The sequence below is a fragment of the Mobula hypostoma genome, chromosome 17, assembly GCF_963921235.1.
Source record: "Mobula hypostoma chromosome 17, sMobHyp1.1, whole genome shotgun sequence".
NCBI classification, from domain to species: Eukaryota; Metazoa; Chordata; class Chondrichthyes; order Myliobatiformes; family Myliobatidae; genus Mobula; species Mobula hypostoma.
The window spans coordinates 47,144,530-47,168,515 of NC_086113.1; the positions used below are offsets into that span (position 1 = coordinate 47,144,530).

The window sequence follows — 23,986 nt, forward strand, 5'->3', positions numbered from 1 at the left end:
AGTTATAAACAATCCATTGAATAAGCGGTCATTTATTTCCCTTATAGTGTCTTAAGCAGCTGCTCATTTTGTCTCTGGACTTGTATTAATGGCTGTATATTTTTCCATGTTATACAACAAAAGCATTTTTGTTTCAATCCAGCCCACCACGTGCAAACAATTGAACTAATATTGCTAATGCCAAGACCACCCGCTAAACTCAACACAGGAGCTGGCCAGCAGTCAGATAAATTATCTGTAATAAAAGTGATTACAGTGGGCTATTCAGGAACTGGAAGCAGCTTGAGAGCAGAAGAGACTTTGCCAGAGAGTGCTGATGGGTGAAAAGGGCCTGAAATTGTCAATATGGTGATGACAATATTCCACAGTTGTTGCCAATCTTGTTGTAAATATCAAGAGGGAATAAGGAAATGGCTCAGGTCTTAAAAGTGGCTCAACTTTAAATGGAGTATTTCTGTATAATGAATAGCATATTAATTACAGAGGCAAATAGTACATCTAGACTATATACAAGAAATGAGAAAAGTTCATTTTGAGGTCTTTTCGTTATTTTTTATTTTGGGAAAAGAAAATGTGTATAGCCTACCATTGGCTGAAGAGATAATGATAATGAACTGAGTGGAGAAATCTTGGATGTTTTGTCTCTACTGAGGACAGTGAAAACTGCAGGAGCACAGTTGTTTTACAAGCTTTAGGAAATTTGGCCAAATCAGCTGCAAATTTATCTAGACCATACGACCATGAGTTGCATTCCCAGCTGTGTCCCATTTCTATAGCAAAAGGACTTTTTTAAGGTAACTTGAATGTGATAGAAGAACCATACCAGCAACAGATTGGAGGAAAGGGATAATGTTATTAGCTTGCTCTTTTCAAGTCTGCATTAGTACAGGGGATTAGCAGTTGAAAATATAACACTGGTTCTAAACCTACTTCGGAAATCCATTCACACCTTCAAGGATTACTATAAACTGAGGACATTGAAAACTGAAAGAACACTGTTGTTTTGCATGAGCTAGGCAATCTGGACAAATAAGTTGCAATATTACTTGATTAAAGCTAAATATTATGTGAACACTGTTGGTAAAACCAGTAAGATAACATCAATCTACTGTTGGATATATCACCAAAGTATATGGAATCTATTTACAAAATTTTTAACAATATTAACATTCAGACCAATAAAACAGACAAAATTGCTATTATCTAATGTTCTTGAGTGTATGCAGTTTTTATATCTGATCGGTGGTTGATGTTAATAGAGGAATACCACCTATGCTTGAAGAATATGTTTCTGCCTTTGCTGGATTTTGAGTTATTTTAGAATAACAGAGTAACATTATGAACAGAAATCAGCCCATTCCTCTCTCGAGGAATTTCCCCTGACAAAACTGAATCATTACAGATCTTTACCACCTCTATTTTCTTACCGTTGCTCCATCTCTTGCACGAGGTCTCCGAAGTCCCTCTGCACCTCTGATGTTTGAATTTTCTCCCCATTTAGGTAATAGTGTGCACTATTGTTCCTTTTACTAAAGTACATTAACATACATTTCAAAACACTGTATTCCATCTGCCACTTTTTTGCCCATTCTTCCAATTTGTCTAAGTCCTGCAATTACATTGCTTCCTCAGCACTACCTACCTCTCCACTTACCTTCATATCATCCACAACCTTTGCCACAAAGCCATCAATTCCACTATCTAAATCATTGACAAACAATGTGAAAAGCAGCAGTCCCAATACTGACCCCTTGAGGAAGACCACTGGTCACTAGCACCCAACCAGAAAAGGCCCCCTTTATTCCCACTTGCTGCCTCCTGCTGTCAGACGTTCCACTATCCATGCCAGTATCTTTCCTGGATTTTATCTTGTTAAGCAGCCTCATGAGTGGTACTTATCAAACGCCTTTTGAAAATCCAAGTAAATGACATCCACTGCCTCTCCTTTGTCCACCCTGTTTGTTACTTCAAAGAATTCTAACATTCATAGGGCAAGATTTCCCTTTACCGAAACTTTGACTTATTTTATCATTAGTCTCCAAGTACCCCAAAACCTCATCCTTAATAATGGACTCCAACACTTTCCCAACCACTGAGGTTAGGTTAACTGGCCTATAATTTCCTCTCTTTTGTCTTCCTCCCTTCTAAAAGAGTGGAGTGATATTTGCAATTTTCCATTTCTCCGGGATCATGCAGAATCAAATGATTCTTGAAAGATCATGACCAATGCATCCATTATCTCTTCAGCAACTTCTTTCAGGACTCTGGGATGTAGTCCATCTGGTCCAGGTGACTTACCCGCCTTAAGACCTTTCAATTTGCCTAGGACTTTTTCGTTTGGCACTCACTCCTGCTCCCTGACACACTTGGACCTCAGGCATACAGCTACTGTCTTCCACAGTGAAGACTGATGCAAAGTACCCATTAAGTTCATATGCCATTTCTTTGTCCCCCATTACTACCTCACCAGCATCATTTTCCAGTGGTCCAATGTCAACTCTCACCTCCCCTTTATTCTTTATATAACTGAAAAACCTTTTAGTACCCTGCTTTATATTATCAGCTAGTTTGCCCTCATATTTCATCTTTACCCTTCTTATACTTTTTTTAGTTGCATTTTGTTGGATTTTTAAAAATTCCCAATCATCCACCTCCCCACTCACTTTTGTTATCTTGTATGCCCTTTCCTTGGTTTTGTGTCGTCCTTAACTTGTCAGCCCCAGTTGCCTAGCCCTGCCATTTGAGAGCAACAACTTCTGTGGGATGTATCTATCTTGTGCCTTGTGAACTATTCCCAGAAACTTCAGCCACCTCTGCTCTGCTGTCACCCCCCTCCAGTATCCCCCTCCAATCCACCTGGGTAAGCTCCTATCTCATGCCTCTGTAATTCCCTTTATTCCATATGTGTCTTGTACTTCTCCCTCTCAAATTGCAGTATAAATTCTATCATACTATGGTCACTGCCCCCTAAGGTTCCTTTATAGAACCATAGAACACTACAGTACAGAAAACAGGCCATTTGGCCGTTATAGTCTGTGCCAAAACTTTATTCCGCTAGTCCCATTGAGCTGCTCTTACTCCATAACCCTCCAGAACTCTCCCATCCATGTATCTATCCAATTTATTCTTAAAACTTAAAGTGAGCCCGCATTTACCACGTCAGATGGCAGCTCGTTCCACACTCCCACCACCCTCTGAAGAAGCTCCCCCTAAACCTTTCCCCTTTCACCCTAAAGCCATGTCCTCTCATATTTATCTCTCCTAATCTAAGTGGAAAGAGCCCACTTGCATTTACTCTGTCTATACCCCTCATAATTTTGTAAACTTCTATCAAATCTCCCCTCATTCTTCTACGCTCCAAGGAATAAAGTCCTAACCTGTTCAATCTTTCCCTGTAACTCAACTCCTGAAGACCCGGCAACTAATAAAGCCGACTAATAAAATCTGGGTTACTACACAACACCCAATCTAAGATAGCCTTTCCCCGAGTAGGCTCAGGCACAAGCTGCTCTAAAAAGCCATCTTATAGGCTTTCGACAAATTCCCTCTCCTGCGATCTAACACCAGCCTGATTTTCCCAATTCCCTTGTATATTGAAGTCCCCCATTTAAAATTGTGCCATTACCCTTATTACACGCCCTTTCCAGCTTCCTTTGCAATCTCAACCCCACATCTTGGCTACCTGTATATGATTCCCATAATGTTTTTTTTACCCTTGCAGTTTTTTAACTCCCCCCACAAGGTTTTAACGTTCTCTGGTCCTTTGTCACCTCTTTCTAAAGATGTAATTCCATCTCTTACCAACAGAGCCAGAACACTGCCAATGCTTTCCTGCCTGTCCTTTTTATACAAAGTTGCTTTGTTTGGGTCATCTCTTGTATGTAATCCAATAGATCACAATTGTAGATACTTTTTCACCCATGCTTTGCAGTACACAGCAGTAGAGTTGCTTCTCTTTTGAAATTTACCACCAGTGAATACTCTGAACATTTGACACAGTTTAAGTCATTGCTGACGTTGTTGCAAGGCCAATGAATTGTGCTCGTAGTCAAATTAGAATCGAAGGGCTCTTTTATATGTTCAAAATCAGAAGGGGTTTTGTTTAAGTTAGGAATATTATTTCTGCTGGTTGGGCAGCCAGTAATTCTCAGGTACAAACGTTAGAAAATCCCTTCCCTCTGCCACTGTTGCTTCCGCTCAGGATCAGAATTCGGTTTAATATCACTGGCATATGTCTGCATTTGAAATCATTATCTGGCTGCTGTCAGCTCCAGACATGAGTTGTTATGCTACAAAAAGCTGACTTCAGCGGTATTTATACTGTGTCTTTGTATGCCTTCGATTCTTTTTTTAAAATACTTGAACTTGCTATCCAGATACTGTCCTGGCTGGTCTTCCAGCCTTCATAAACTCCACTTAGCACCTACACCCATCCCTTTCCTACATTTGGTATTTTGTTCCGCACTGGGGTTACTAATAGAAAATGGCATGTGTTGCATAAGGGTTGCATTTTTTGTGCAATCGCCATTATAATTAAGAAAGAATTGCACCTTAACTCAGTAAATGTAACTGTCATCTCTGAACAAATACAAGTGGAAAATATTTTCCTCTCTTCAGTGAAAGGAAGAGAATCTATTGATGAACTGTGGCATATTTATACATCTTTGACAGTGATGAAGAATGAAATGCTTTGAATTAGATATAATTAAAAGGGTAATGGATACCAAGTGGGTTAACTGGTAGGATATATGCTTCCTTAAGAGCAGTGGTGCAGTGTAGTAGTAAATAATTAAGTAGCAACATCGAAATTGAATAACTAGTCCAGAGGACTAGAATTAATTCTGTTTCTTCATGTTGCATCAAGCAAGGAAACATTACTTTTCATTAAAGAGGAAATCTGATAGCTCTTGCTATGTTTCTGGCTTGCTGGTCTCCATTTTCCTATAGTTGGAGTTCTATAAGTCTAACAATAAAGTGACAAACATTTGAAAGTTGGGGTTCTTCATAATGATAGAGAAGTCATTGTGCAGAAAGAAACACTAGAAGTCTAAATTTAATTCCAACTGTTGCTGCTTTAAACAACTTCCTTTCTGAAACAAAATGGGCACTGTTACTTTTGACTAGGAGACTATTGTGAACAAGTTTCCAGGGTCTATTGAGCATTGACTTGTGTGCTAGGAAACCAAGAACGTTTTGGAAATAAAACTGCAAGTTATAGGGCCATTTCGTAGTGAAAGCTGTCGTTGCAGCTAGCTGATTCTCTGTGTTCAGTGAGGTCCCAACCGTTAGGATGTTTTAAGTGTCGTGCTGTTGGGGCCATGCCCCAGAGGATTTTACAGGGAGTAAAGACAGGAGCAGAATCTTACCTTGTGTAAAGGTTCAAAGGTTCATTTATTATCGAAGTATACAACTCTGAAACTCTTCAGTTCTCTGGGTAGCCATGAAACCAGGAAAGGCAACAGAATTATCAACCCCCAAATTCCTCCTCCTGCACATAAAAACTGAACAGAATGGATCAGGCACCTTGACCCCAAATTCCTCTTCCCACACAAAAAAAAGATTGGGTGAAAAAACACAATACAAAAACTATAAGACTGAAAGAAAGGGTCTATATTCAAAGTTCACATCCAAAATACAGAAAAAAAACCTGGGCAACACTGTTTGGGTACAGTGGCAGGCTTTTCCCCTCTCTGGTACTGAGCAGCCAATCAAAAAGGCAGCCGGCGCTGACCCTCCATACTCACTTTGGTGCTTCAATTGCCCCCATCGCTTTAATCGGTGAACAATGGAAGCTACGATTGGCGAAATGGAGCCAAACATTGGCTGATGCCCCGTCCTGCAGCCTGCCCACTACGAAGTTCACACACACTGCCTCTGCCCCCTGGAGACTGTGGAGTGCTGGAGCACCCAAACGATTTCCAAGCTTCTGCAATTGCCTTGCTGTTTCACTCGCCCTCGTCGCTTTAACCAGCAGACAATGGAAGCTATAATTGGCGAAATGGGGTCAAATATTGGCTCACATGCCAATCCGCAGCCTTCTTGTCATTAGGTTCACTCACACTGCCTCTGCCTCCCAGAACCCTCTCAGAGACTGAAGAATGCTCAAACACCCAAACTATATCCTGTCAGCGAAACACAGGCTTCAACCATTCCAGAATCACATTCAAGACAAGAAACCAACATAAAAGAAGTGAAAAAGATGGTTTCATGACTTATCCAGTAGATGTTGACATGGGCTTGAAGTAATGGATTCCCACATGAAATTCTGACAGAACCACCAGCCACATTGAGCACAATCCAGAATGTAGCAACACAGAGTATAATCCAACCTATGAAATCCTACAGGATTGAAGGAGATTATTTGACTTATTGTGGTAGTCTTTCAAAGAGCTAATTAATTTGTTTCCTTCTCTTTGTCCAAAGTCTAGTAGTTCCTACTCAGATGCAATTGTCTTTTATTTCTCCTGCATCTTAGATTATTCCTTTTTATGTGAAATTAATTCTCTCCATACTCTATTCCATATGTGGAAAGTCTAAAAACCTGCAATATGGACATCGAAAATGAAAATAAAGTATGCTCTGAACATGCAGCAGGTCAGGCAGAATCTGTGGAGAGAGAAAGTTGATGTTTCAGGGTGATGATCTTTCATCAGAACTACTGGGACAAAGATCATTGACCCAAAACATTAACTCTTTTTCTCTCTCCATAAATGCTGTACAACCTGCTGAGAGTAACAAGTATTTTCTACTTCTATTCATCCAGCATCTGTATCTGTCACTCTGTATCTCAAGCATGTTACTTTACAGATTTGGGTAAGAACCGAATACATGCTTCATCTCTAGCTGGTTATATTACCTTTATAATATCTCTGTGTTACGGGTGAGTGATTAGATCTACCTTAATAACCAACATAAATAACACAGTGAAATGTGAAAGGCAGAAACTGGAAGCAAGCTGCCTGAGAATGGGAGTGCAACATTCCTCTGGGAGGGGGAGAACTAACAGCTGAATTTTCTTGAAAAATTGGCAAAAGCATGACATTTGATTTGATTTTGGGGGTGGGATTTTCCTGAATCAAATATTACATGAAGTATTCCTGACTAAGTAATTTCATGCAATATAAAAAGCTGGGGACCTTCTTATGAATTTGCTGCTGGACTTGGAAGCAACAAGGCACTTATTCAAGATGAGCATGGCCTCTGGGGAGCTTCAGTCTGGCTGCATGGCTCTCTGACACAGTTTAGTTGGTACTTAGGAGAGAGAATGTGATGCCTGCATTTATCAGACATCCCACCTCTCCCGGAAGTTCCGGGAGTCTCCCGCATATTGATAGCAGCTCCCTGACACCTGGAAATTATATACAATATCCTGGAAATCGATTTTTTGGAGAGGGAGAGTGAGAGCGAGCATCCTGATTGGTCTCTCTTCGTGCTAAGAGTGGTCCCCAACCCCTGAGCTGCGAGGAAACGATATGATTTGGCGATATGAAACGATAGGAGTCAGCTGCACCTTTCCTCATTCCCTGTCACGCACTGTTGAACTTGAACACACGCGAGGTCATTACCCACGCGTCATCCATGTCAGCACGGGAAGAAGATCAACTCCTCGAGCTTGCAAATGACAGTGGGCTGAAAAGTATGTTTGATATAACATCTTTGCCGGCATTCTGGATCAAAGTCAAGGCTGAATATCCTGAGATAGCCACGAAAGCACTGAAAACGTTGCTTCCATTTCCAACGTCATATCTCTGCGAAGCGGGGTTTTCTGCAACGAATGCAACGAAAACTAAATTGCGGAATAGACTGGACATAAGGAACCCCCTTCAAGTATCGCTGTCTCCCATCACCTCTCGATGGGACCGTCTTGTTGCAGGGAAACAAGTCCAGGCTCCCACTGATTCAGCGATATTGGTGTGTTGCAATGATTTTACATGTTCATACGAGGAAAATATGTGCTGTGTGTTTAATATCCAAACATTACTTAAAATGTTATGATGCTATTGACTTATAAGTGACTTATAATTGACTTATCACTATATTCATGCGAGGAAAATATGCGCTGAGTGTTTAATACTAAATTCGTTAGCTAAACCCTTTTAGAAACGAAATTGAGTGTATTAGCCACTTATAAGAGACTTATAGTTGACCTATCCCCTATATTCCGGTCATGATTAACAATCCCCCCCCCACCGGTCAGCCGGTCCGCAAGAATATTGTCAATATTAAACCGGTCCGTGGTGCAAAATAGTTTGGGGACCCTTGCTAAGTAGACCTATCAGTCTTTTCTGTGGGCGGGCTTTACAGTTGACCTCAAAAATAATGACAGTGTTGCTCGCTGCACTGTTTGCAACAGTGACTTTTCTATTGCCCATGGTAGGTTAAAATGTAAAAGACATGTTGAGGTGAGTTTAACAGGTGTCATTCATTCATTAGCACAGCTAACGTTATTTAAGCTAGCTGGCTAGCTTCTAAGGAGCTACTCTACTGATGTCCTACGTGATGAGGCCAAACTCCCTGTAGAGTTGCTTAAAGTTGTAATAGAATAAACACGATAATTTAATATAAGTACATATTTTAATATCACATTTTCTGCATATACCCAACTTGGTTTACAGATTAGACAAAATCACTAAACAAAGTATTACATACACTCTTGGAGGTCGACCCGGGGGGGGGTGGGGGGGCTGCTACCTCCCTGAAATGAGTTTATGCAGGGTGCAATGTCTGATTTACGGTCAGAGCCAGTGGTCAATGAGCTGTGCCTTACTAAGGCATGTTATAACATGGTAATTTAAACAGTAACCTGGAATGTTTCATGAGACACAACTCTTTTTTAAAAAAAACCTGGTTAATGTGAAGTACAAAGAACAAGTTCTAATTACAGAGTACTTTCTCAGTGGGGTGCTGGTGGGCGTGTTGTTTCTCCAAGTTGATATTCAGTCAGGTATTGTTTTGATTCAAAATATTGGGCTTCAGATTTAATTCTTTCCTACTTGCATTCGCAGTTTGTATCAACAGGAGTCATGGTCAGAAAGCAGCTGCTGTATTAAGACGCAACATGAAATTGTATTGGCTCTTTTAGTGTAGTAAAATATCCTGAAATGCTACATGATTTATCAAGGGAAATTTTTTACTGGTCCTCATTAGGAGAAATTAAGATGGGTGACAAATAACTTAGTGTTTTTTAAGGAAGGATGATAAACAGGCAGAGAATGTCTGTGGGGAAAATAGTGTGAACATAAAGCAGTAATAAGCAGATCAATACTGAAACTCCTATTACCTTGCCTTTTTTACCTTTCGTCCAGACTCTGCACCCAGCTCTGACTGGAAAGTTTTCTGTGAGACACTGACTCATTTCACACAGGTTTTCTTTGTATATGTAATTCATCTTTCTCTAAGAAAATGATTTGTTTTCAGCTTTTAGAATTGCAAAGTCACAGTTTGGAATCCCTCAATTATTCAATCAGTTTTCATTGTTAGGGTCCATGGACATTTACTCCTTCAGTATCTGTAGTTGATTTAATCAGACAGTTTCCTTTTTGAAACTAACACCTTGGTGATATTAGAAAGTGCAATTTGAATAGATGAATCATCTTTGAGAGACTAGATGGACTTAGATCTATGTAATAATCATATGCTGAAGATTTTCTCAACTAAGAATTTCCTCACCTTGTGTCTGAATCCAATGTAGACTAAATAATTAAGGCAACTATCAAAACTATGACAAGGCCACAACTCTTACCATATTATGGAATTGTAAACGGCAAACTAGGTGAGTTCCTGGGTACTGCGATCAGAGATTTGAAGTTGCAAGCTACTCTTTGTTTTCTTGGTTGGCCAGTAGATGGTGCTGTTGATATTTTCAATGCGGTAAATAGTCAAGGCAATCTATGGGGAATCACACTCAGTGACCACTCTATTAGGTACTTTCCTGTACCTAATAATAAAGTAACTGCTTAAGTGTATGTTCTTGGTCCTCTGTTGCTGTTGCTGTAGCCCGTCCACTTCAAGGTTTGACGTGTTGTGTGTTTGGAGATTCTCTTCTGCACGCTACTGTTGTAATGCATGGTTATTTGTGTTACTGTCACATTCCCGTCAGCATGAACCAGTCTGACCATTCTCCTCTGAGATCCCTTATAAACACTGTTTTGCACACAGATCTGCTGCTCACAGGATGTTGTTCTTGTTTTTGTTCTTCGCACCACCCTCTGTAAACTCTAGAGACTGTTGTGCATGAAAACCCCAGAAGATCAAGTTCAAGTTTAATTATCATTCAACAATACATGAATATAGTCAAACAAAACAGCATTCCTCTGGGGCAAAATGCAAAACACATTACTTACAGCACACAACACACAGCACATATGGTTATGATTTCAGAAAAGCATACAGTCACAAAGAAAAAAAGTGGCCCAAGTCCCTGAGTGTATATGACTGTAGACTCTTTGTCCAACTTGTTCTTCCACCAAGTGAACACTGGAGGGCAGCACTGATGGGAGGAGCCAACCACCAACCCATACGGATTCCAGTGCACCCAACAGAGGTCCCTGCTCTCTCTTTCTCTCATCACCTGGACTTTTCCTCTGGGTGACTGCAGTTTCTGAGATGCTCAAACCATCCTGCTGGCACCAACAATCATTCCACGGTCAAAGTCACTTGGATTGCATTTCTTCCTCATTCTGATGTTTGGTCTGAAAAACAACTGAACCTCTTTACCATGTTTGCAGGCTTTTATGCATTGAGTTGCTGCCAGATGATTGGCCTATATTTATATTAATATACAGGTGTACCATGAGACACATGAAAGCTAAATCCCTTTCGGACTCAGGCTGAACTACAGAGGACGGGGAGGAGGTCTGGTCCCTGCACACGTAGCACACAGGCTCACCGGTGTGTGGACACGCCCTGGTGCTCATGAACCAGATTCCCAGCTATGGGTAAATAGCCCCACTGCCTTGTGGGCAGCCTCAGGGGCGACGAAGGCTTTGGGAGTAAACCCAGACAGCAAATGCAGAGTGGAGCCCCTGAGGTGGGTGGACGTCATTGAACATCCTTCCAGCAGCTCCTGCAGCCAAGCTGGTGACAAACGTATTGCTTCACAAGCTTTCCTTTGGACTACACTGGTGAGGCCGAGAGGGGGATCTTGACGACTGGGCATCTCAGGATCTCCATACCTTCCACTGAGGCTTATGATGATGATTACCCATTGTCCTTCGAGACAGGTGGATGCCAACAACCAATAGGCATATCTAATAAAATAGCCAAAGAGTGTATAATTGACATCTGGAGCCTGAAAACCAGCAAGACAATGTTTTTATTTCCTTGATTATACATGATGTAGTGTCTACAAATACCACATCCCAACTCAGGCTTTAGTTGTGAGGTGAATTAAATGTTATCATTTTGCCACAGATAGTGAAAATTCAAAAGGCAATTCTGGAGGCTTCAGCTTAAGCCTCTGTTTATTTTCTTACGTATTCATATAAAGAAAAATAACGATGGAATGATTAGTAAAGATTGGTAACCTGATCCAATGGAAGTGAACACTTTGAAGATGCACTGGTAGCATGCAGGGAACAGGGACAATATAGTGAAATATTTAACTGTAGAAGTTTCCTTGAATTTCTTCTCCAGAAATTAAGTGTTTTCCCTCTTCATTTCAAGTTCAGGTTTAATTGTCATTCAACCATATATGAATACCCATGATACAGCCAAACGAAACCGTGTTCCTGTGGAGCCAAGGTGCAAAACAGTATACACAGATTGTAGCATATTTAAGATGGCAGTAAACATACAGTCACGCAAAACGATATAAATATAGCCCAAGTCCCTGAAGCTATGAATGTTGCCGGCAAGAGCAAGCCCGTAGCAGTCTGCCAACGAGTGCAATCTAGCTTGGCTTCCACTGAGTGGACACTGGAGGGCAGCACCAATGTCAGCATGTCGCCGCGCCACCTCCGGGCACCGACTCTGACGCCTCTCTCCTGAACAGCTGCAAACAGGCGACACCGCAGCATGAGGCCTAGGCCACACATCTCCCCCATCGTCAATCTCGCCTGTGAACCAGACTTGTGACATTCCACATTACTACTGTTCAACAGGGTCTTGCGATCACAAGAAAAATGACTGAGACAATCCCTCACTGTTAGACTGCACACCACCTGTGAGCACCAACTCCAATGCCTTTCTAAGACACGAGGTACTGCAGATGTTGGAAATCTAGAGCAATACACACAAAATGGTGGAGGAGCTCAGAAGGTCAGGTGCCACCTATGGATTGGTGAACAGTTTCGGGATGAGGCCCATTATCAGGACTGGAAAGGAAGGGGGGAGAAGTCAGAATAAGAAAGTGGGGGGGTGGGGAGTGGAGGAAGAAGTACCAGGTGATAGGTGAAATGGGGAGAGAAGGGGGGGAGCTAAAGAGCTGGGAAGTTGATTGTTGGAAGAGATAAAGGGCTGGAGAAGGGAGAATCTGGTAGGGGACAGAAGACCATGGAAGAAAAGGAAAGGGGAGGAGACCAAGGGAATGATAAGCAGGTAAGAAGAGAAATTTGAGAGAAAAACAAGAATTGGGAATGGTGAAGGAGAAGGGGGGGGGAGGGTAATTACCAGAAGTTAGAGAAATCGATGTTCATGCCATCGGGTTGGAGGGTACCCAGACGGAACGTAAGGTGTTGCTCCTCCAACATTATCATGGCAGTAGAGGCTGTGGACTGACGTGTCAAAATGGGAATGAGAAGCAGAATTGAAATGGGTGGCCACCAGGAATTCCGCTTTTGTGGAGAAAGGAGCGAAAGTGGTCTCCCAATCTACGTTGGGTCTCACTGATATACAGGAGGGAGCACCAGATACAGTAGATAACCCCAGCAGACTCACAGGTGAAGTGTTGCCTCAGCTGATTGGGGCCCTGAATGGTAGTGAGGGAGGAGGTGTAGGGGGCAGGTGTAGCACTTGTTCAGCTTACAAGGGTAAATGCCAGGAGGGAGATCAGTAGGGAGGGACGTATAAACCAGGGAGTCATTTAGGGAGTGATCCCCATGGCAAGCAGAAAGGGGGGGGGCGTGAAAGGAAAGATGTGCTTGGTGGTGGGATCCCATTGGAGATGGCAGAAGTTAAGGAAAATTGTGTGCTGGATATGGAGACGTGAAGTGGTAGGTGAGGACAAAAGGAACCCTTGTGGGGTGGTGGGAGGATGGGGTGAGGGCAGATGTGTGTGAAATGGAAGAGATGCGGTTCAGGGCAGCGTTGATGTGGAGGAAGGAGGACCTCTCAGTTGTTCTGAAATTAAAAACCTCAATGAAAAGAACAGATGCTGTGGAGGCTGAAGAATGGAGAAAAGGGAATGGATTTTTACAAGTGACAGGGTGGAAAAAGGAGTAGTCAAGATAGCTTTGAGAATCAGTGGGTTTATAAAAGATAGCTTTGAGAATCAGTGGGTTTATAAAAGATAGCAGTGGATAGACTGTCTCTAGAGATGGAGACAGAGATCAAGAATGGGGAGAGAAATGTCAGAAATGGACCATGTAAATTTGAGGGCAGAGTGGAAGTTGGAGGCAAAGTTGATGAGCTCAGCATGGGTGCAGGAAGCAGCACCAAAGCAGTTGTCAATATAGTATCGGAAGAGTTGGGAGTGATGCTGGTGTAGGCTTGGAGCATGGACTGTTTCACATAGCTGATGAAAAGGCAGGCATAGGTGGGACCCATGCAAGTACCCATGGCTACCCCTTGGGTTTGAAGGAAGTGGGAGGAGTGGAAGGAGAAATCATTGAGGGTGAGGACTATTCTGCCACACACAGGAGAGTGGTGGTGGTGGGGAACAGGTTGGGTCAATTGTCCAGAGAGAAGCAGAGAGCTTTAAGGCCTTCCTGATGGCCACTGTCCTGTTAACCTGTTGGGGTCATCTGCCTTATCCAGTGCTCCCAGTGTGGCCTCCTGTGCATCGGTGAGACCTGACGTAGATTGGGAGACGCTTCATCAAACTTGTACTCTGTCCACCACAAAAAGTGAGATTTCCTGGTGTCCACCTCTTTTAATTCTACTTCCCTTTCCCATTCCAATATGCCAGTCCATGGCCCCCTGTACTGCCACGATAAGGTTGGAGGAACAACACCTTTTATTCCATTTGGGTAGCCTCCAGATTGATGGCATGAACATCGAATTTTCAAACTTTCAGGGATTACTCTCTTTCACCATTCCCCATCTCACACCTTCTCTTACCTGCCTGTCACCTCTCTAGTGCTCCTCCCCTCTCCTTTCTTCTATGGTCTTCTGTCCTCTCCTGTCAGATTCCCCCTTCTCCAGCTCTTCCACTAATCAACTTCCCAGCTCTTTAGTTCACCCCTTCCCCTCTCCCAGTTTCACCTATCACCTACCACCCTGTACTACTTCCTCTCCTCCATCTCATTCTGACCTCTTCCCTCCCTCCCCCCCCCCTTTCTGGTTCTGATGAAGGGTCTTGGCCCAAAATGATAACTCTTTATGCTACTGACCTGCTGAGCTCCCCCAGCACATTGTGTTTATTGCTTCAACACCTCTTTGTAGCAGGCAGCACCATGGCGTGCACTAAGTCCAGCTCCTCCAGCAAGTCCACCAACAAACAATTCGCTGATGGGTGTAGACCCGTTGCACTTGAAATTCTTAATGTCCAGCAGTATCTTCCAATCGTAAAGTTACCACCTGTGGTCACAAAACCATCTAACTCAGCAAAAAACATAAAACATAGGAGCAGAATTAGGCCATTTGGCACATCGAGTCTCTTCCGTAATTCCATGATGGCTGATTTATTATACTTCTCAATCCCATTCTCCTGCTTTCTCCCAATAACCATTGACACCCTGACTAGTTGGGAACCAATCAACTTCTGCTTTAAATATACTCAATGACTTGGCCTGTTTGGCAATGCATTCCACAGATTCACCACCCTCTGACTGAAGAAATTCCTCCTCATCTCTGTCTAAATGGATGTCCTTCTGCGGTTGTGTCCCCTCGTTCTAGCACCCTTCACTGCAGGAAACATCCTGTACGTGACCAGGTTCTCTATGCCTTTAACTATTCAATAGATTTCAATAAGACCCACACATCCCCCCACCCCATTCTTCTGAAGTCCGGTGAGTACAGGCCCAGAGCCATCAAACACTTCTCATACCTTAACCCTTTCATTCCTGGGATCATTCTCATGAACCTCCTCTGCACTCTCTCCAATGCCAGTTCATTCTTTCTTAGATAAGGAGCTGATCATAATACTCAGTGCTGTCTAACCAATATCTTAAAGCTTCAGCAATACAACTTTGCTTTTACATTCTAGTTCTCGTAAATTAAATGCTAACATTGCATTTGCTTTCTTTACCACTGATTCAAACTGCAAATTAACCTATAGGGAATCCTGCACAAGGATTCCAAAGTCTCTTCACACCTCCTATTTCTGAATTTTCTCCCTGACTTTTGCCTCCTTCCCTTCTTAAAGAGTGGAGTGATATTTGTGATTTTCCAGTTCACTGGAACTATTCCAGAATCAAGTGAAACTTGAAAGATCACTACTACTGTCTCCAGAATCTCCTCAGCTACCTCTTTCACAACCCTGGGCTGTAGTTCAGATGACTTATCTACCTTCAAACTTTTCACTTCTGCCCCTTGAAGCTCTTGAATTTCTAAACCTGTGAGGACACTTTACGGGAGCATTATCAAACAGAACTCCAAGCCCTGGCAGCTGAAAATATGGACAACAATTGCAAAGCAGATAATTTCAAAGCAGTTAAATTGGCAAATGGATGGGAGACCAGAATTAGAGGAATATAGCTATTTCTAAGGGAGATGACTTCTGCTACTGGGAGCACAAGCTGTACACTGTGAGAGGTCAACACAGCAGTTATCCACCTCTAGCTTTGGGTCAGTTGATTAATGCCAGAGGCACAAATCTTCCTGGTATTGCATAAGTACAGAGATTGCATTAATCTTCCCATCACTATTTTCAAAATGCACTGCTTAGTAACCTCTTCAAAAAGTAATTGCTACCCAGACCTGGAGGACTTGGCCCAGTTGACAAAAAAAGACAACAATGCAAAATAATTTATATATGGGTGTGAGCAATCATTATTTTCTAGAGGAGGACACAATCTGTGATATGCTGAATATAGTATAGGGGTGTTCAAATTTGTTGCTGTTCTTTTAAAAACTGGTAATTCTTAATTCCACGAAAAGGTTCGACTCCATTTCACCCATTCAATCTTGATTAAGCATCAAGGTTCTAAAGTCACTGGATTACTAAATAAAATTACTAAAATCACCAAAGACTAATAAAGATGTTATTCTGACTGTCTGTATCACTGTCTGGTATGGAGACACCAATGCACAGGACCGTAAGAGGTTTCAGCCAGCCAGCTCACCAAGGGCTCACACCTCCCACCTCCCCACCATCTTCAAAGGGCGGCGTCTCAAGAAGGCAGCAGCTATCATTAAGGACTCTCACTGTCCAGGAACTGCCCTCTTCTCATTACTACCAGGGAGGAGGTACAGAAGCTTGAAGACCCACACGCAATGTTTTAGGAACAGCTTCTTCCCCTCTGCCATAGGATTTCTGAACAGCCCATTAATGCTACATCACTATTCCTCTTTTGGATATTTAGTTATTTTCTGTTACTGTAACTTGTAATTTATTATGCCTGTACTGTACTGCTGCAACAAGACTAGCTTCGTGACTAAAACGTCAGTGCCAATAAACCTGATTCTGATTGTGTCTCAATGGTTACACTGGCTTCAGTTCTCCAATCCACACTGCACCCTTAAATCTTGAAATTGTTTTTGTAATTCTGAAGGCTTGGGGTGTGGTGGCAGAGTTTCATTAACTGCTTAATTAAAAAGCTGCGACAGCTGACTGGTTTTAAGGCTCAGTTACATGGTATGTGATCAAAGTCATGTGCAACACGAACCAAAAGGAGCTTACAGTTTCTCGTTCCCTAAATAACATTATAGGAATCCGACAACTTTCACAGTCTCTACTATGATGCCAGATAGCTAAACTGAACTGAACACAGTTCCACAATGGATATTTTGGGATATCAGCTATAATCTAATGCTACTTTGTTAACCATTGCACTACCATGCCAATTCTCAAACAGAGCAGTTCAGTACAAGAAGGCTCTTCAGCCCACAAGGTTCATGTCCACCATGATGACAAACTAAAATAATCCCACCTCCCTGCACATAATCATATTCCTTAATTCCCTACATGTTCACATGCTTGTCTAATGCCACTGTCATATCTGTTTCCATCATCCTGGCAGTAGGTATTCCTGGTCAGAATGAGCTACAGTATTACTAACCATGTATAAATGTTTCACACAGATTGACATCAAACTTCTATTTGTTTTGAATTCACAGCATAGCGAAATGCATACTAGTACTGGATGTAGAATATATAGTCAAGTCAAATTTATTTATAAAGCACATTTAAAAACAACCCATGTTGACCAAAGTGCTGTACAAACCATAACAGGTAGCTAAAATCACAAATACAAGAAACACAGATATAAACAACAAGGCACACAGCTTATAAGCACAAAATAAACAACACATGAGCCGAGGCACAAGCCAAAAGTCAGCCACATCAGGAAGATTCAAACGCTAGTGAATAAAGGTAAGTTTTGAGCCTGGATTTAAAAGAGTCAATGGAGGGGGCAGATCTGATAGGGAGGGGAATGCTGTTCCACAGTCTAGGAGCTACAACAGCAAAGGCACGGTCACCCCTGAACTTAAATTTAGATTGCGGGACAGCTAGGAGCCCCAAGTCAGCCGACCTGAGGGACCTGGAAGTAGAATAAAGGGTTAGAAGATCTGCAATATAGGAGGGGGCCAGCCCATTTAGGGCTTTATAAACAAACAGGAGAACCTTAAAGTCAATTCTAAACCAGACTGGTAGCCAGTGGAGAGAGGCCAGGATGTAGAAATTTTCCTTCCTGCTTGTATTTTGTCCTGACTGTCTGACAGCCCTTCCTAACTGACATACAGTGACAGTAAAATGTTGGTATTCTATAATCCTTGCCATTACTGTGCCTGTTTTACTCTTTCTGCCCACATCCTTGTCCCCATCCCTGCCTTTGAACTATCCCACCCTGCTCCCGAAACTGTAGGCGGCTTCATACCCTTTAGAGCACCAGAAACATTTTTTGACATACTTACCTCCTTACAAAAGTTTGGTTGCAATGAATTAGCCATTTCAGAAGAATTTCTGAGGGTGTTTTCCACTGTGAGTCATCTACATTGATTGTATTTATATAATTCCAGACAGCAACTGTATGATGCTGTTCTCTGAGCATTCAGGTTGGCCCCTACAGTACACTGTCGAGTGATGGGTGTGTCCTGATGGACCTCTGTGCTCAGAGTGGCTCAGAGGCATTGCAAGCTGCAGGCAGATCCATGGGCCGCTATCTGTTGCATACAGGTTGCTAGTGACTATTTCAGAGAGGCTAAAATCTGTGGAACAAGCTGCAGTGAATTATTTAATCTTGGGTTGACCTTTGAGAGAAGAGGCTGTGTGCAGACCCTTTGATAGCTACCTCTTTCCCAAACCCCGCACAATGCTGCTGCCCTTGTTGTGAGTTTATTAAGATTATGCATTTCTCCTAAAAGCTACAGCTTCTGCAGGCAGTGGAGCAAATGTCAGTCACGTTTGGGGGAATTGCAGATATCCCACCTCTCCCGGAAGTTCTAGGAGTCTCCCACATATTGATAGTGGCTCCTTGATGCCTGCAAATTATATACAATATCCCGGAAATCGATTTTTTTGAGAGAGAGAGAGAGAGAGAGAGAGAGAGAGAAAGAGCGCTATGTCAGAGTGTTCCAAAAAAAATAAAAAGGTACGTCACCCCAGACTACACTAAAGTGTACCCCTTCCTAATAGGAGTCAAAAATAATGGCAGTGTTGTTTGCTGCATGGTTTGCAACAGTGACTTTTCTATTGCCCATGGTGGGTTAAGACTGTAAAAGACATGTTGAGGTGAGTTTAACAGGTGTCATTCGTTCATTAGCATAGCTAACGTTATTTAAACTAGCTGGCTAGCTGCTAAGGAGCTGCTCTATTGCAGACATCCCACCTCTCCCGGAAGTTCCGGGAGTCTCCCGCAAATTGATTGTGTTACCTCCCTGAAATGAGTTTTTGCAGAGTGGGATGTTTGGGCTAATTCTCCAATGATCACCAAACAACCTGGAATTGATTACCAGTTGGATCTAATGTGTACAAGATTGAGTTTAATCTCTAGATAATTCATCAATGCAGCACTGTTCCAAATGTCATGCAGAAAATATGCTGATATTTTGACTGTAAAGCTTTGTCAGTGTTTATTGCAACTCTTAGTGTATCATGCCCAGTAGAATGTAGTTATCAATTGTGTCTTGGGGGGTGGGGGGAACTGTTGGAAGAACTCTGGGTCAGTTAACATCTAATTAACTGAATCAGAGGGAAATGGACAGTTAACATTTCAGGTAGACCCCCTCTGTCTGAGCTGGTGAGGGTTCTCGACCCGAGATGCAACTGACCATTCCCCCCTCCCACCCTCCCCTACAGACACTGCCTGGTCTGCTGAGTTCCTCCAGAAGTTTGATTTTTGCTCCAGATTATTGCATCTGCAATTTCCAATGGCTCCTTCTCTGCTTTAAATAATACAATGCTGAAAAGAGTCCCCCAATAAGTAGGAGCTTATATTGTATATGAATTGCTACAGTCTTCGGTATGCTGTCATATTTAGCTCTGTGTAGAAGTGGCTGTGTTCATGAAGTTGTGATCAGATGCAGACTGGATATAGAGCTTATTAGTTCAGATTTCAGCAGTAAATCTGTGCTAAAATGAGGTTGGGAATTTGGACTATGAAGGTCACATAAGAAAACACATACTATGATGTATGATATCATATCCAATTAAGGTAAAATATTGTTACTGTTAAAAATTAACTTAATGCAAAGAGCAGATGTGATTTTCTTTTAACATCTTTTTCATCTAAGCCTCCCATGCTGTGCTGGATAAAGAAACACAATTAGTGGGATGACTCACTTCACCATAACTTGAAAAGCACATTAATATATTATCCACTTATTGAGAAAATCTATGGCTTCCTGCAGCTTGGCTGTTTTAAGGCTGTAATTTGTTGCACTTTGGTTTAATCCTTTTCTTCTATTTGGAGAACTGTATTACGAGCTTCAGGCATCGGATTGCATTGAAACACAAGTTCGATCTTTGCTGGTTTCTTAAGTTGTCATTGATCAAAACAAAATTTCAAAGAAGTCTGGAATCAGACTGATTACTTTTTTCAGTTTTTCATGTTTTTTTCCCAACTCAACAATGCGAATATTGATTTGTATCTCTCTTCAGCTGCAGACCACAACTAAACACTTGCAAAATCCATTACACTGCTGTAGATGTACTTAAAAGTATTTTTTTTCTGGTAGGCTATTAAAATAATGAAACTGGCTCTTCAGAACTACGGCAGCTATGAGAAGTTTGAACAAGCAACCGGGGGAAACTTGCTCACTAAGAATCGTATTTGGTTCTACGTGAAGAAGTACATGGAGAAGGAGAATTGCCTTGGTGATGTAAGCCGAAGTAGAAAGTATCTTTTACTTTTCCATGTTATGACATGTTGCTAATTATTTCTTTAAGGCATTTTGAAGTTTGCAGAATCTGTTTAAAACAAATTGTATCTGAATGGAATCAACACTGATAACAATCCTAATGTATCTTTGACTACTGTGGCAAACCGTGTCACTGGTATGTGTGCCATGTAAATTATGTGGTACATCACTGGAAAGGCTGTGAGGATTGGCATACCTTGGGATGAATCATAGCTGAAGCTATAACGTGTGTGCATCCCACTGTTGAAACTGGAAATAACAAATTTCAGTAATCAATTAAAGTTGTTTTTGTTTAAATAAATAATTCTGAAACAGGTCAGTTTGATTTTAGAACATAGAACATAGAATAGTACAGCACAGTACAGGCCCTTCGGCCCACAATGTTGTGCCGACCCTCAAACCCTGCCTCCCATATAAGACCCACCTTAAATTCCTCCATATACCTGTCTAGTAGTCTCTTAAACTTCACTAGTGTATCTGCCTCCACTACTGACTCAGGCAGTGCATTCCATGCACCAACCACTCTCTGAGTAAAAAACCTTCCTCTAATATCCCCCTTGAACTTCCCACCCCTTACCTTAAAGCCACGTCCTCTTGTATTGAGCAGTGGTGCCCTGGGGAAGAGGCGCTGGCTATCCACTCTATCTATTCCTCTTATTATCTTGTACACCTCTATCATGTCTCCTCTCATCTTCTTTCTCTCCAAAGAGTAAAGCCCTAGCTCCCTTAATCTCTGATCATAATGCATACTCTCTAAACCAGGCAGCATCCTGGTAAATCTCCTCTGTACCCTTTCCAATGCTTCCACATCCTTCCTATAGTGAGGCGACCAGAACTGGACAGAGTACTCCAAGTGTGGCTGAACCACAGTTTTATAGAGCTGCATCATTACATCACGACTCTTAAACTCTATCCCTCGACTTATAAAAGCTAACACCCCATAAGCTTTCTTAACTACCCTATCCACCTGTGAGGCAACTTTCAGGGATCTGTGGACATGTACCCCGAGATCCCTCTGCTCGTCCACATTACCAAGTATCCTGCCATTTACTTTGTACTCTGCCTTGGAGTTTGTCCTTCCAAAGTGTACCACCTCACACTTCTCCGGGTTGAACTCCATCTGCCACTTCTCAGTCCACTTCTGCATCCTATCAATGTCTCTCTGCAATCTTTGACAATCCTCTACACTATCTACAACACCACCAACCTTTGTGTCATCTGCAAACTTGCCAACCCACCCTTCTATCCCCACATCCAGGTCGTTAATAAAAATCACGAAAAGTAGAGGTCCCAGAACAGATTCTTGTGGGACACCACTAGTCACAATCCTCCAATCTGAATGTACTCCCTCCACCACGACCCTCTGCCTTCTGCAGGCAAGCCAATTCTGAATCCACCTGGCCAAACTTCCCTGGATCCCATGCCTTCTGACTTTCTGAATAAGCCTACCATGTGAAACCTTGCCAAACGCCTTACTAAAATCCATATAGGTTACATCCACTGTACTACCCTCATCTATATGCCTGGTCACCTCCTCAAAGAACTCTATCAGGCTTGTTAGACACGATCTGCCCTTCACAAAGCCATGCTGACCGTCCCTGATCAGACCATGTTTCTCTAAATGCCTATAGATCCTATCTCTAAGAATCTTTTCCAGCAGCTTTCCCACCACAGACGTAAGGCTCACTGGTCTATAATAACTGGACTATCCCTACTATCTTTTTTGAGCAAGGGAACAACATTCTCCTCCCTCCAATCCTCCGGTACCATTCCCGTGGACAACAAGGACATAAAGATCCTAGCCAGAGGCTCAGCAATCTCTTCCCTCGCCTCGTGGAGCAGCCTGGGGAATATTCCGTCAGGCCCCAGGGACTTAGTCATCCTAATGTATTTTAACAAATCCAAAACCTCCTCTCCCTTAATATCAACATGCTCCAGAACATCAACCTCACTCATATCGTCCTCACCATCATCAAGTTCCCTCTCGTTGGTGAATACCGAAGAGAAGTATTCATTGAGGACCTCACTCACTTCCACAGTCTCCAGGCACATCTTCCCACCTTTATCTCTAATCGGTCCTACCTTCACTCCTGTCATCCTTTTTTTCTTGCCATAATTGAAGAATGCCTGGGGTTTTCCTTTACCCTACTCGCCAAGGCCTTCTCATGCCCCCTTCTTGCTCTTCTCAGCCCCTTCTTAAGCTCCTTTCTTGCTTCCCTATATTCCTCAATAGACCCATCTGATCCTTGCTTTCTAAACCTCATGTATGCTGCCTTCTTCCACCTGACCAGATTTTCCACCTCACTTGTCACCCATGGTTCTTTCACCCTACCATTTTTTTATCTTCCTCACCAGGACAAATTTATCCCTGACATCCTGCAAGAGATCTCTAAACATCGACCACATGTCCATAGTACATTTCCCTGCAAAAACATCATCCCAATCATACCCGCAAGTTCTAGCCTTATAGCCTCATAATTTGCCCTTCTCCAATTAAAAATTTTCCTGTCCTCTCTGATTCTGTCCTTTTCCATGATAATGCTAAAGGCCAGGGAGTGGTGGTCACTGTCCCCCAAATGCTCACCCGCTGAGAGATCTGTGACCTGACCCGGTTCATTACCTAGTACTAGATCTAGTATGGCATTCCCCCTAGTCGACCTGTCCACATACTGTGACAGGAATCCGTCCTGGACACACTTAACAAACTCTGCCCCATCTAAACCCTTGGAATTAATCAGGTGCCAATCAATATTAGGGAAGTTAAAGTCACCTATGGTAACAATGATAACAACCCTGTTATTTTTGCACCTTTCCAAAATCTGCCTCCCAATCTGCTCCTCTGTATCTCTGCTGCTTCCAGGGGGCCTATAGAATACCCCCAGTAACTGCTCCCTTCCTGTTCCTGACTTCCACCCATACTGACTCAAAAGAGGATCCTGCTACATTACCCACCCTTTCTGTAGCTGTAATAGTTTCCCTGACCAGTAATGCCACCCCTCCTCCCCCTTTTCTTCCCTCTCTATCCCTTTTAAAGCACTGAAATCCAGGAATATTGAGAATCCATTCCAGCCCTGGTGCCAGCCAAGTCTCTGTAATGGCCACTACATCATAATTCCATGTATGTATCCAAGCTCTCAGTTCATCACCTTTGTTCCTGATGCTTCTTGCATTGAGGTACACACATTTCAGCCCTTCTACCTTACTGTCTTTACACCGTTTATTCTGCTTCTCTTTCCTCAAAGCCTGTCTGTATGTTAGATCTGGCTTTACTCCATGCACTTCTTTCACTGCTCTATCGCTTTGGGTCCCATCCCCCTTGCAAATTAGTTTCAACCCTCCCGAACCATGCAGCGAACCTACCTGCAAG

At 42.5% G+C, this 23,986-nt stretch overlaps 1 protein-coding gene across 6 annotated transcripts in view; it reads left to right on the forward strand.

The window, feature by feature from the left end:
• Positions 1-23,986, forward strand: part of matcap2 (microtubule associated tyrosine carboxypeptidase 2) — a 109,567-nt gene that overhangs the window by 54,130 nt on the left and 31,451 nt on the right. For all 6 annotated transcript variants that reach the window (XM_063069857.1, XM_063069862.1, XM_063069859.1 and 3 more), the window contains one exon: positions 20,437-20,580. In XM_063069857.1, coding sequence (XP_062925927.1) covers positions 20,437-20,580 — 144 coding nt within the window. The remainder of the gene's footprint in view (positions 1-20,436; positions 20,581-23,986) is intronic.